This window comes from Oncorhynchus masou, chromosome 12 (genome assembly GCF_036934945.1).
Source record: "Oncorhynchus masou masou isolate Uvic2021 chromosome 12, UVic_Omas_1.1, whole genome shotgun sequence".
NCBI lineage: Eukaryota > Metazoa > Chordata > Actinopteri > Salmoniformes > Salmonidae > Oncorhynchus > Oncorhynchus masou.
The window spans coordinates 27,630,314-27,645,274 of record NC_088223.1 but is presented as its reverse complement, the minus strand read 5'-3'; the positions used below and the strand labels follow the sequence as shown (position 1 = coordinate 27,645,274).

Here is a 14,961-nt window from a genome sequence, read left to right as displayed (position 1 = left end):
AAGCAGATGCTAGTAGTCAATACTGCTATTCAGGTCCAAATCACCTAACATGTCGGAAACTGATTGTGTAGCTCAATAATGTCACTAAGAAATGTAAAATATGCTATTATCTGGTACATTGTCTTGAATAGATATTTGGACAAAAGCGCTAAGGTTAGCGTTTGGTGACAGTGGCCAGGTAACCAAAACCAAACCATGGAATGATGTCTTTTCTCATCCATAGATAAGGGGCAAGGAAACAAATATGTTATTTTCTAATATGGGTGAACTGTCCCTTAGGCTCTGTTAATTTGTGTTAGTATGTGCTAATGTGCTAATCTGACATCTGTACACCAAATGGACAACAAAACAACGGCAGAATGAGTCATGATGACCAGAAACACTTTAATTTTGGGGATAAATAAATGTGAATCCAGTCTCTTCATCACCCTCCATTGGGCTCTGGTCCTTCAATGCCATTTGAGATACATTATCTCTCTCTCTCTCTCTCTCTCTCTCTCTCTCTCTCTCTCTCTCTCTCTCTCTCTCTCTCTCTCTCTCTCTCTCTCTCTCTCTCTCTCTCTCTCTCTCTCTCTCTCTCTCTCTCTCTCTCTCTCTCTCTCTCTCTCTCTCTCTCTCTCTCTCTCTCTCTCTCTCTCTCTCTCTCTCTCTCTCTCTCTGTGTGGAGGGGGGTAGGGGTGGGTTGAATGGGTTCATGAAATAGAATGAATGGGTTCATCAAATAGCACACTATCAGCCTTAGGGTCAAATTATTTTTGTAGAAGAGAAAACCACACAATTATACTACTTTACCCGGCAACAATACAGAAGCAGCCCTCTATGTTACCCATGGCAAAAGGAGTGACGCGTGAATGCCTTTGACCTCATCACTGCACACGGATCCTCTGCCAGGTAACAGTAACAAACATCTAACATTCATGGCTCTGCCTAAGGCTGTGAGGCTGAAACGTTGGCACAGAAAATATATATTTGACACTTTGCAAGCGCAGTGTGCAGAAGAGCTTCTCCTCTTTAAACAGTGACAGAGAGGAACCAACCAAACCCTGTCTGTTTCCATATTCAGCCTGGACATTTCCACATGAATAAAACACAGACACCGAGAGTACCCAGCTGGCATGACGCTATCTCTCTCCCACGCAGACATTACTATTTAGTTCAGATCTCTGTCAGTAAGGTCAGCGGACACACACACACACACACACACACACACACACACACACACACACACACACACACACACACACACACACACACACAGCTTTCCGAGAATGAAAGGGAAGATCAAGGTGCATCTGAAATGTGGAAATGATTTAATGATTGGATCTCTAATTCATATGTGAGCTGCTGTACAGTGGTTTAGAATGTCACTGACTGTTCTGATGGTTCCTTCTACCTCAACCGTATGACATACACATATATTAGATCAAATCGAGTTCAATAGGGTCAGAAACCTTTCAATAGTACATGTCATTCTCCTAATGACAAAATATATTCTGAGAGCACCCTTTACTGCAGTGTTTCTTCACTGTTGTTCAACTACCCCCAATGTAAGACTTTACTATAACCCCACAAGACTACTTTACTATAACCCCACAACCCAGACAGACAGTATAGAATAGAGAAGTATGAGGATGAGGAACAGAACTATGTAGAGAGATAGAATGACAGGGAGGACTGTAACTGTACTATGTAGATCACAGGAGATTGGTGGCACCTTAATTGGGGAGGACAGGCTTGCGGTAATGGCTGGAGCAGAAGGAGTGGAATGGTATCAAACCCATGTGTTTGATGCCATTCCATTGATCCGTTCCAGCTATTACCACAAGCCTGTCCTCCCCTCAGCAGCCAACACTGATGTAGATACATAGACAGCTAGAATAGTTGAGAGGGAGGTATAGAACTGTACCATTTTGCATGGCCTCATGTTTCCAACGGGGGGTGGTGCATTTGTCTCCTTGCTCTAGAAACGAGAAGCAGAAAGCATTTAGAAACAGAAACAGTCTCTTTTTGTGAGCGTCACAGCACAGCACAGCACAGCACAGCACAGCACAGCACAGCACAAGACAGCACAGCACAGCACAGCACAGCACAGCACGCCACACTCGCCTGGGTCAAAAGCTGATGAGGACATTCTTTTGAATTTAATGCAGTAAACAACCCCCCGCCACACACACACACACACAGATTTTGACCCAGACCAGTGAGGCATTCTGTGCTGTGACATGCGCCCCCCCAAAAAGACTGTTCCTACAGAGTAGATGAATACTTCAATGTATTTTAAAAGTGTTACCTGACATGCTGCTGGGCTTCAGGGCCTAGACACCATTCTCATACCCTCCCCTGCCTTCTGATACTGGCTTGGGCTGGAGGGAGATAGAGCTGGAGATTACATGGACAACTCACAGAGAACATAGCACTTAAACGTAACTCTCTAGCTCTCTGTATTCCCAGTCAGTTTCCAGGAGATCAGTATGACATTGTTAACTATACAGAAGGTACCCAGAGCCGTGTATAGATGAGTGTCTCTGATGGCACTTATCCTCACCTGTATGCGGACTGTCAGAATCCCCCACGGTGATGCGTCGGCTTACACCATTGGAGCCTGAAAGACATACGAAGGGTTTTGTTCGATTTGCTTAAGAAGGCTTCATTTGTATGTATCGTATATAGGCTATGAATGATGATACCAACATCTCAACCAATACTGAAGTGATGCAAAGCAAACTGTCTGCTGACAAAAACAGGGAAAGTCTGTTTGCTCAGTTGCTCTTTCAAACAGAGAGAACTTTGCAGTAGAGTTTGTTAGTAGAATGCCTTTCAGGTCAGATTCAGCTCTGTTGTTGTTATAGGTCACAGTCTTGGCCCCCCGAGGAACAGGTCTCCTATGCCAAGTGTGCCCTAGACATGCTTCCCACAGCGACACAGAGTGGACATAGATGGAACTTCAACCACACACACACTCATATACACACACAAGCACAAGCACAGCTCTAAAGCCTTAACAGGGAGAACAACACACAACAGAGAAAGAGAGACTGTGACATACATGAAGATGCAGCCTATGGTCCCATACTATGTACATTATGATGCATGATAGAAGACTTGTCTCCAGCACATAACGATCATGGCTGTTGTATCGTATAGTATGGAAGTAGGCTAGATGTAAATGCGCTGTGCTGTATGTGTGGGTGTGTGTGTGTGTGTGTGTCTGTGTTGGAGGAGTGATAGAGCAGCACAGAGTCAGTAAGTGGAATCAGAGAGCAGCAATGACAACATATTAACACAAGCACACAGATACACGCACATTCTTGCGTACCACAGAAAGTGGTTCAGGTCAACTATATAACATGTTTTAACAAAAACATCTCCATGGTTACGTTTAAGCATTCCTTCCGAATGGTTAAGTTAAAAGGTTCATGTTTGGATAGATTGAAACCTCCCAAAATAAAAAACGAGTGCTTAGCACTGGGATTGAACAAGCGACCCTCGGAGCTGGAGCTCACAGTTTACGGCTTCCGACAGCCCCGTCCACGTCATGTCCATGTCAGTGTATGTGTGGGTGTGTATTAGGGATTCATATTTTCCAGAAAATATACAAAGTTTCAATACCGGGAATAATTTATATTTATGCCGAGAGTCCAGGGAAATACTACCAAAATCAGAAGGGCCCATACAGTAAAAAATAACAAATAATAAAAAGTAACACAATAACATAACGAGGCTATATACAGAGGGTACCGAGTCAGTGTGCGGGAGTACAGGTTAGTTGAGATCATTCGTACATGTCGGTCAGGGTGAAGTGACAATGCATAGATAATAAACAACAAGTAGCAGCAGTGTACAAATCAAATGGAGGGGGGTATCAATGTAAATAGTCCGGTGGCCAGTTGATTAATTGTTCAGCAGTCTTTTGGCTTGGGGGTAGAAGCTATTAAGGAGCCTTTTGGTCCTAGACTTGACGCTCCGGTACCGCTATGACTCGGGTGACTGGAGTCTCTGACAATTTTATGGGCTGACCGCCTATTATATAGGTCCCGGATGGCAGGAGGCTTGGCCCCGGTGATGCACTGGGCCGTACGCACTACCCTCTGTAGCGCCTGACGGTCAGATGCCGAGCAGTTTCCATACCAGGCGGTGATGCAACCGGTCAAGATGCTCTCGTTGGTGCAGCTGTAGAACTTTTTGAGGATCTGGGGACCCATGCCAAATCTTTTCAGTCTCCTGAGGGGAAAAGGTTTTGTCGTGCCCTCTTCACGACTGTCTTGGTGTGTTTGGACCATGATAGGTCGTTGGTGATGTGGACACCAAGGAACTTAAAAATCTCGACCCGCTCCGCTACAGCCAATTCTATGTTAATGGGATCAGCTCCTTAGTCTTGCTCACATTGAGGGAGAGGTTGTTGTCCTGGCACCACACTGCCAGTTCTCTAATCTCCTCCCTATAGGCTGTCTCATCGTTGTCGGTGATCAGGCCTACCACTGTTGTGTCGTCAGAAAACTTAACTTAACCTGGTGTTGGAGTCGTGCTTAAGCATGCAGTCATGGGTGAACAGGGAGTACAGGAGGAGAAGAAGTTCACACCCCTGAGGGGCCCCAGTGTTGAGGATCAGTGTGGCAGATGTGTTGTTGCCTACCCTTACCACAGCCCAGGATCCAGTTGCAGAGGGAGATTTTTCTTGACACACTGCTCACTTAAACCGGAAGCTAGCCGCACCATTGTGTCAGAGGAAACACTGTATAACTTGCGTCCGAAGTCAGCGTACATGTGCCCAGCCGTCACAAGGAGTCGCGATGGGACAAGGACATCCCAGCCGGCCAAACCCTACCTTAACGACGCTGGGCCAATTGTGCGCCACCTAATGGGTGTCCCGGTCGCAGCCGGGTGTGACACAGGCCGGAATCAAACCCGGATCTGTAGTGACGCCTCTAGCACTCTAATGCAGTGCCTTAGAGCGCTGCGCCACTCGGGAGATATCAAGGTATCTTAAAGGGGACCAACTCTGTCAAACAAAATATCCATATCTACTCTCATACCTTTTGTTGATCACACATTCTCAACCGAAGTTCACATATGGGCAGTAATACAAGACAGCGCAGAGAAGCAGGGGAAATGTTATAAGGGTATTTTACAGGGGCACAACTTTGGTTTTAGAAGTGGGGGACATAATTATTATTTTTCATTTTATCCGGTCGGAAAAACACTCCAAACAGCCTACCCGACCACTCGGAGGCGTCCGCATGGTCCTAAAGCACACCGTTGCCTCGTTTTCTATCATAAAACTGGGGAGGACAAAAATGCAATTTCAGAATGTCCCCCCATCCCCAGTGAAAGTTGTGCCCCTGGTATTTTCACATGAATAGGCGAGATGTGCTTTGATAATGCAACCTATGGATTACAGAATTAAGTTATACATTTTCATGCGAGACAGGAGTCAGGATTTTGGGTTTCAGTGGAATTGGGATGATAGGAAAATAGCCTAGGCACTATATAAGGCTACTCCTACGTGAGTCAATAGATAGATAATACACTTGATTTAGGCTACATTATTGCATGCTAAATGTTTCTGATTAGTGATAGATGAGCAAACAAATAAATGAGCTTCCAATTCCACCTGTCCAACCAGAGATCCATTAACCAAATATACAGACAAAGATTCAGTGAAACAAAATCACTTTGATTGATTATCAGGTCCCCCGTGGGAATCAAACCCACAACCCTGGCGTTGCAAGCACCCTGCTCTACCAACTGAGCCACACAGGACTCATCATTAGCCCTTACCTCAATTAAGCTAACATTTCCACAGCCTAATTGTTACCAAATATCTAAACAGAGATTCAGTGAAAACAAAGATCTGACATTGATTGATTTATCTGTATGAGTTCCCCACGTCTTAAAGCAGTGCCATGGCTCTGTCCCAATCAAAACGGTGCTGAAATGATCATGTAGGTGACCACACACAACTATTGCTTTAAAACAGTTGTATATGACTTTGGGAGTTTTAGTATAAGCAAGAATTTGAAACATGCCTTCAATTACAATATTCCAATATTTTCATCATTCAGTTGATCATAACGAAGGTGAATTTTCCTTTCTCTGCGCTTCTTCTAAGCCCAATAGATGTTTCCTCGTCTCCTCAGTCCGCTGCCACCCAACTCCGCCGCTCTGTTCTCAACACCAGTTTAAATCAATATAGCCTGCTGTTTTCTATAAATCAGTTTTATTTCAGGTTCGGCCTCATTTCATTTCTGTGATGTTGTGCCAGGCCTGTGCTCGGGCTTCAGCTCATCGGGCTTGCATCGGACAGGGATCTAATGACAACTCTAAACAGCAGTCGGGTCTCGTGTGCAGTCCGGCAGTGTCAATTACAGTATGTGTGTGCTTTGAATCTAGGCTAAAGGTTTCCATGAGACAACCTGTTTGGATAATGTGCTATTAGAATTTTGCCAATCTGCTGCTGCACATGTTGTGTATTTTGTGGAATTGCATTAGTGCTACATTGGAGGAAAATTTGGTAATTGAAGAGTGTGAAGAGAAAATTGTAGAGGTGCCATCTTAGTGTGCACGTTTGCTGTACACAACTCAAACCCTCCTCCCATAGCCCCCTCCTTTGATGAACAGCTGGCTGGAGGTGAAGTGCATAATGGGTACAGGGCATGCATACATTCACTTATACTTAGTTATTTACACCATTTTAAGGATAAAATGATAAATTATCTACATGCAACTTGGCATAAGGAAAATAATTGTAGCCTTATCAAAGGTAGCTGGGGAGTGCCTGTTGGCTGTAGTGGGGTTTCACAGAAAGTTGTCTGTTGTGATGTGTGTGTGTGTGTGTGTGTGTGTGTGTGTGTGTGTGTGTGTGTGTGTGTGTGTGTGTGAGTGAGTGAGAGTGGCTGACACAGCAGTGATAAATGAAAGATCAGTCTGGGTTAGATAGATATAGGGAGCAGTGGGTGGACTATGTGTGTGTGTGCCTTTATTATAGTTCCGCCATGATGATGATGATGAAGGGGGCCATTTTCAATTATACTCCTCGATTCAAGCTTGGTAAATTAACAATCAGAACAACAAGACTTCCTCTCCTTGTGTAATGTTTTGTGTGATAAAGCTCAAAGTGTGTGTGTGTGTGAGAGAGACAGAGTGTTGTCTGAATACACCCACTTGGTCCACAGATGGCCTTTTTTTAAGGAAATCACTTGGTTGAGCGCTTTGGTGAATGTCTAATCATAATTTGGGCACATAGAGTCCTGAATTATCACAGTGATACTAATGGCTCTGAACACACACACACACACAAACACACAAACACACCCCTGAGTCAGCTGGAGAGAGTGATAGAGCGAGAGAGAAAGAGATCATGGTCTCTCCCCCCATTCCCCCACTGTCCTCCTCCCCTTTCACCTATCTGTCAAAGCCATGTGGTTGTGTACCTCTTTTGCTCACTCTATTTCAATGTCTCTCAAATTAACTGCCTATTTGTCAGGTTTGAAAGTAGCTGATTGTTAAAACAATGGAGTCAAGTACTTTAATCATCTGTGATGTGATGGTTAAAAGACTTGATAAGTGCCTTTCATGTATCAGTCAATTCATGCTTTCATACAGGTACAAGAGAACACATCATGGTGATATCTATTTAGGAATAGACCTTTTCAATGGGCCTTTCCTTCAAAGACAAAAGGTTCCTCTGATTGAGACAACTGACGCAGCTCATGCTCTATCTCCAAGATAAACCAGCAATTTTACATTTTCAGTGTCTGTGTCCAAAACAACACACAAGTTATTTTATTTTGGGCGCATTAGTTGTGTATATCGTAAACTCAGCAAAAAAGGAATGTCTTCTCACTGTCAACTGCGTTTATTTTTAGCAAACTTAACGTGTAAATATTTGTATGAACATAACCAGATTCAACAACTGTGACATAAACTGAACAAGTTCCACAGACATGTGACTAACATAAATGGAATAATGTGTCCCTGAACAAAGGGGGGTCAAAATCAAAAGTAACACTCAGTATCTGGTGTGGCCACCAGCTGCATTAAGTACTGCAGTGCATCTCCTCCTCATGGACTGCACCAGATTCCCCACTCTTCCACCAAGTTCCCGGACATTTCTGGGGGGGAATGGCCCTAGCTCTCACCCTCCGATTCAACAGGTCCCAGACGTGCTCATTGGGATTGAGATCCGGGCTCTTCGCTGGGCATGGCAGAACCCTGACAACATCTGTGCGCGGTGGCATTGTCATGCTGGAGGATCATGTCAGGATGAGCCTGCAGGAAGGGTACAACATGAGGGAGGAGGATGTCTTACTTGTAACACACAGCTTTGAGATTGCCTGCAATAATAACAAGCTCAGTCTGATGATGCTGTGATGCACCCCCCAGACCATGACGGACCCCCCACCTCTAAATCGATCCCACTCCAGAGTACAGGCCTCGGTGTAACGCTCATTCCTTCGATAAATAAACGTGAATCCGACCATCACCCCTTGTGAGACAAAACTCGTCAGTGAAGAGCACTTTTTGCCAGTCCTGTCTGGTACAGCAACAGTGGGTTTGTGCCCATAGGCGACGCTGTTGCTGGTGATGTCTGGTGAGGACCTGCCTTACAACAGGCCTACAACCCCTCAGTCCAGCCTCTCTCAGCCTATTGTGGACAGTCTGAGCACTGATGGAGGGATTGTGCGTTCCTGGTGTAACTCGGGCAGTTGCTGTTGCCATCCTGTACCTGTCCCGCAGCTGTGATGTTCGGATGTACCGATCCTGTGCAGGTGTTGTTACACGTGGTCTGCCAATGTGAGGATGATGTCCGTCCATCCTGTCTCCCTGTAGCGCTGTCTTAGGCGTCTCACAGTACGGACATTGCAATTTATTGCCCTGGCCACATGCCTCTGTGCAGCACCTTCACGCAGATGAGCAGGGACCATGGGCATCTTTCTTTTGGTGTTTTTCAGAGTTAGTAGAAAGGCCTCTTTTGTGTCCTAAGTTTTCATAACTGTGACCTTAATTGCCTACCGTCTGTAAGCTGTTAGTGTCTTAACCTCTTACATCTATGGGGGCGCTATTTCATTATTGGATAAAAAAACTTGCCCGTTTTAAGTGCAATATTTTGTCACAAAAAGATGCTCAACTATGCATATAATTGACTTTGGAAAGAGAACACTCTGACGTTTCCAAAACTGCAAAGATATTGTCTGTCAGTGCCCCAGAACTGATGCTACAGGCGAAACCAAGATGAAACTTCAAACAGGAAATGAGCAGGATTTTTGAGGCTCTGTTTTTCATTGTCTCCTTATATGGCTGTGAATGCGCAAGGAATGAGCCTGCCCGATCTATCGTTTCCCCAAGGTGTCTGCAGCATTGTGACGTATTTGTAGGCATATCATTGGAAGATTGACCATAAGAGACTACATTTGCCAGGTGTCCGCCCGGTGTCCTCCGTCGAAATTGGTGCGTCATCTTCAACTGCACGTCTTTTTCCAAGCGATTCAGAGGAGAAAGTAGACATCCACGAATGATATATCAATGAAGAGATATGTGAAAAACACCTTGAGGATTGATTCTAAACAGCGTTTGCCGTGTTTCAGTCGATATTATGGAGTTAATTTGGAAAACAGTTCGCCGTTTTGATGACTGAATTTTCTGGGTTTTTTGGTACCCAAACGTGATGTACAAAACGGAGCGATTTCCCCTACACAAAGAATCTTTCAGGAAAAACTGAACATTTGCTATGTAACTGAGAGTCTCCTCATTGAAAACATCCGAAGTTCTTCAAAGGTAAATGATTTTATTTGAATCCTTTTCTGGTTTTTGTGAAAATGTTGCCCGCTAAATGCTACGCTAGCTATCAATACTCTTACACAAATGCTTGTTTTGCTATGGTTCAAAAGCATATTTTGCAAATCTGAGATGACAGTGTTGTTCAGAAAAGGCTAAGCTTGAGAGCTAGCACATTCATTTCATTTGCGATTTTCATAAATAGTTAACGTTACGTTATGCTAATGAGCTTAAGGCTATAACTGGATACAGGTTTTTTTTTATAGCCAAACGTGAACAAAACGGAGCGATTTGTCCTACACAAATAATATTTTTTGAAAAACTGAACATTTGCTATCTAACTGAGAGTCTCCTCATTGAAAACATCTGAAGTTCTTCAAAGGTAAATTATTTTATTTGAATGATTTTCTTGTTTTTGTGAAAATGTTGCTGGCTGAATTCTAGGCTTATAGCTATGCTAGCTATCAATACTCTTACACAAATGCTTGTTTAGCTATGGTTGAAAAGCATATTTTGAAAATCTGAGATGACAGTGTTGTTAACAAAAGTCTAAGCTTGAGAGCAAATATATTTATTTCATTTCATTTGCGATTTTCATGAATAGTTAACGTTGCGTTATGCTAATGAGCTTGAGGCTATAAATAGGATCCCGGATCCGGGATTGCTCGATGCAAGAAGTTAATGACCGTCCCACAGGTGCATGTTCATTAATTGTTTATGGTTCATTGAACAAGCATGGGAAACAGTGTTTAAACCCTTTATAATGAAGTGTGAAGTTACGAATTATCTTTGAAAGACATAGTCCTGAAAAAGGGACATTTCTTTTTTTGATGAGTTTATATTGGGTATATGGTGCCATTTGTGACACACCCGGTGGCTGGGATGAGTGGGCAACCTAACGTGGTGGAATACAAAATACAGTTTAGCAATAGTCACTGCATACATAACACAGTATCCACCTAAAGTTGTGCTATAGTATGTTCATGCAGTTATCAAAACTAACATATTCTCATCACATTAGTCTGGGAAGGATATAAGCAAAGTAGAAGTATCAATGAAAAGTACAGTACCATCTAACCAGCTACAAGGTTTTCCATGAGCAAGAATGACACCATTATAATGTCAAGAAGAGTTAACCCTAAGATCTGGTGTGTGCTCATAAAGAATCTCTGAGTAGGAAGGCTGACCTCGAATCAGTTCTGCCTTTCAGATTCTAATGAATAAGATTGCATGTGATAGAGGGGTTCTACACACTGTGATGTTGTCCAGCTCACCATCGAAAGCACTGACCACCCCACAGAGAGGACCAGAGAACAGACACAGAGATTACAAATCTTACATAAACCTTATACAGAGAGCGAAAGAGAGAGTTTGAGAGCGAGAGAGAGAGAGAGAGAGAGAGAGAAAAAAGCCTTTGACACAATTTGGCATGAGGGTCTGCTATACAAATTGATAGAACGTGTTGTTGAGCGAAAAACATACAACATCATAAAATCCATGTACACAAACAACAAGTGTGCTGTTAAAATAGGCAAAAACACATTTCTTCCCACCGGGCCGTGTGGTGAGACAGGAATGCAGCTTAAGCCCCACCCTCTTCAACATACAGTATATCACAAAAGTGAGTACACCCCTCACATTATTGTAAATATTTGAGTATATCTTTTCATGTGACAACACTGAAGAAATGACACTTTGCTACACTGTAAAGTAGTGAGTGTATAGCTTGTATAACTGTAAATTAGCTGTCCCTCAAAATAACTCAACACACAGCCTGACCAACTTGCCCTCCAAATATACCTCTGCTGTTTTCAATCAGGATCTCAGCAATCACCGCCTCATTGCCTGTATCCGCTATAGGTCTGCGGTCAAACGACCACCCCTCATCACTGTCAAACGCTCCCTAAAACACTTCTGCGAGAAGGCCTTTCTCATCGACCTGGCCCGGGTATCCTGGAATGATATTGACCTCATCCCATCAGTTGAGGATGCCTGGTCATTCTTTAAAAGTAATTTTCTCACCATCTGAGATAAGCATGCCCCGTTCAAAAAATGCAGAACTAAGAACAGATATAGAACAGATATATATACTAAGAACAGATATATATATATATATATATATATATCTGCCGCCATTGTTGCAACCCCTATTACCAGCCTGTTCAACCTCTCTTTCGTATCATCCGAGATCCCTAAAGATTGGAAAGCTGCCGCGGTCATCCCCCTCTTCAAAGGGGGTGACACCCTAGACCCAAACTGTTACAGACCTATATCCATCCTGCCCTGCCTATCTAAAGTCTTCGAAAGCCAAGTTAATATACGGATCACTGACCATTTAGAATCCCACAGTACCTTCTCCGGTTTCTGAGCCGGTCACGGGTGTCACCTCAGCCACGCTCAAGGTACTAAACAATATCATAACCGCCATTGATAAAAGACAGTACTGTGCAGCCGTCTTCATCGACCTGGCCAAGGCATTTGACTCGGTCAATCACCTTATTCTTATTGGCAGACTAAATAGCCTTGGTTTTTCTAATGACTGCCTCGCCTGGTTCACCAACTTATTTGCAGACAGAGTTCAGTGTGTCATATCGGAGGGCCTGTTGTCCGGACCTCTGGCAGTCTCTATGGGGGTACCACAGGGTTAAATTCTCGGGCCGACTCTTTTCTCTGTATATATCAATGATGTCGCTCTTGCTGCAGGCGATTCCCTGATCCACCTCTACGCAGACGACACCATTCTGTTTACTTCTGGCCCTTCCTTGGACACTGTGCTAGCTAACCTCCAAACTAACTTCAATGCCATACAACACTCCTTCTGTGGCCTCCAACTGCTCTTAAACGCTAGCTGCCTGCACCCGCCCGCCCGACTGGCATCACCACCCTGGACTAAAGGTCGACCGATTAATGGCCGATTAATTAGGGGCGATTTCAAGTTTTCATAACAATCGGAAATCTGTATTTTTGGGCGCCGATTTGCAGTTTTTTTTATATACATCTTTATTGAACTAGACAAGTCCGTTAAGAACACATTCTTATTTTTAATGACGGCCTAGGAACAGTGGTTTATCTGCCTTGTTCAGTGGCAGAATGACAGAGTTTCACCTTGTCAGCTCGGGGGATCCAATCTTGCAACCTTACAGTTAACTAGTCCAACGCAATAACGACCTGCCTCTCTCTCTTGCACTCCACAAGGAGACTGCCTGTTACGCGGGTGCACTAAGCCAAGCAAAGTTGCTAACTAGCATTAAACTTATCTTATAAAAAACAATCAATCATAATCACTAGTTAACTACACATGGTTGATGATATTACTAGATATTATCTAGCGTGTCCTGCGTTGCATATAATCTGACTGAGCACACAAGCATACAAGTATATGAGTATCTGACTGAGCGGTGGTAGGCAGAAGCAGGCGCGTAAACATTCATTCAAACAGCACTTTCGTGCGTTTTTACAACCTAAAACTTTTTACCCGGGAATATTGAAGACTCATGTTAAAAGGAACCATCAGCTTTCATATGTTCTCATGTTCTGAGCAAGGAACTCAAACATTAGCTTTCTTACATAGCACATATTGCACTTTTACTTTCTTCTCCAATACTTTGTTTTTGCATTATTTAAACCAAATTGAACATGTTTCATTATTTACTTGAGGCTAAATTGATTTTATTGATGTATTATATTAAGTTAAAATAAGTGTTCAGTCAGTATTGTTGTAATTGTCATTATTCCAAAGAAAATAAAATACATTTAAAAATCGGCCGATTAATCGGTATCGTTTTTTTTTGGTCCTCCAATAATAGGTATCGGCGTTGAAAAATCATAATCGGTCGACCTCTACCCTGGACGTTCCGTCCTAGAATATGTGGACAACTATAAATACCTAGGTGTCTGGCAAGACTGTAAACTCTCCTTCCAGACTCATTAAACATTTCCAATCCAAAATCAAATCTAGAATCGGCTTTCTATTTCGCAACAAAGCCTCCACTTCACTTCACTTACCCTAGTAAAACTGACTATCCTTCCAGTTCTCTGCTACCAGTGACTGGAACAAATTACAAAAATCGCAGAAGTTGGAGACTTTTATCTCCCTTACCAACTTTAAACATCAACTATCTGAGCAGCTAACCGATTGCTGCAACTGTACCTAATCCATCTGTAAATAGCCCACCCAATCTACCTAACTCATCCCCATACTGTTTTTACTTTATTTACTGTTCTGCTCTTTTGCACACCAGTATCTCTACTTGCACATCATCATCGGCTCATTTATCACTCCAGTGTTAATTTGCTAAATTGTAATTATTCGCTCCTATGGCCTATTTATTGCCTACCTCCTCATGCCTTTTGCTCACACTGTATATAGACTTTCTTTTTTTCTACTGTGTCATTGACTTGTTTATTGTGTTATTGGCTTGTTTATTGTTTACTCCATGTGTAACTCTGTGTTGTTGTCTATGTCACACTGCTCTGCTTTATCTTGGCCAGGTCACAGTTGCAAATGAGAACTTGTTCTCAACTAGCCTACCTGGTTAAATAAAGGTGAAATAAATAAATAAAAAGAGACATTTGGTGGCATGTTTTGTAGGGTATGCATGGGTGACTGAGCTGTGTGCTAGTAGTTTAAACAGACAGCTCGGTGCATTCAGTATGTCAACACCTCTTACAAAAACAAGTAGTAATGAAGTCACTATCTCCTCCACTTTGAGCCATGAGAGATTGACATGCATATCATTAATGTTAGCTCACTGTGTACATTTCTGAGCCAATTGTAATTTTCAGAGGTCCCTCTTTGTGGCACCTGACCACACGACTGAACAGTAGTCCAGGTGCGACAAAACTAGGTGCCTTTAGGACCTGTCTTGTTGATAGTGGTTAAGAAGGTAGAGCAGCTCTCTACTATGGACAGACTTCTCCCCATCTTAGCTACTGTTGTATCAATATGTTTTGACCATGACAGTTTACAATCCAGGGTTAAGTCAAGCAGTTTAGTCAGTGTTCACATGCCTGAACACCTTGAATGGCTTCCTTATGCAAAAGAACACGATCCTCCCAGTCACTGACAGGGAAGGAGTCTGCAGCTTACGAATACAAATCAAATCAAATTGTATTTGTCACATGCACCGAATACCATAGGTGTAGTAGACCTTACAGTGAAATGCTTACTTACAAGCCCTTAACCAA

The 14,961-nt window shown here is 43.1% G+C and overlaps 1 protein-coding gene across 7 annotated transcripts in view; it reads right to left on the bottom strand.

Annotated features, from left to right (window-relative positions):
* The window catches only part of LOC135549790 (thyroid hormone receptor beta-like), a 125,099-nt gene that overhangs the window by 34,237 nt on the left and 75,901 nt on the right, over nt 1-14,961 (bottom strand). For all 7 annotated transcript variants that reach the window (XM_064980087.1, XM_064980086.1, XM_064980088.1 and 4 more), the window contains exons 2-4: nt 2,546-2,602; nt 2,291-2,363; nt 1,907-1,960 (exon numbers count right to left, since the gene is read on the bottom strand). In XM_064980087.1, the coding sequence (XP_064836159.1) occupies nt 1,907-1,960; nt 2,291-2,297 (61 nt within the window). In that variant the 5' untranslated portion in view covers nt 2,298-2,363; nt 2,546-2,602. The remainder of the gene's footprint in view (nt 1-1,906; nt 1,961-2,290; nt 2,364-2,545; nt 2,603-14,961) is intronic.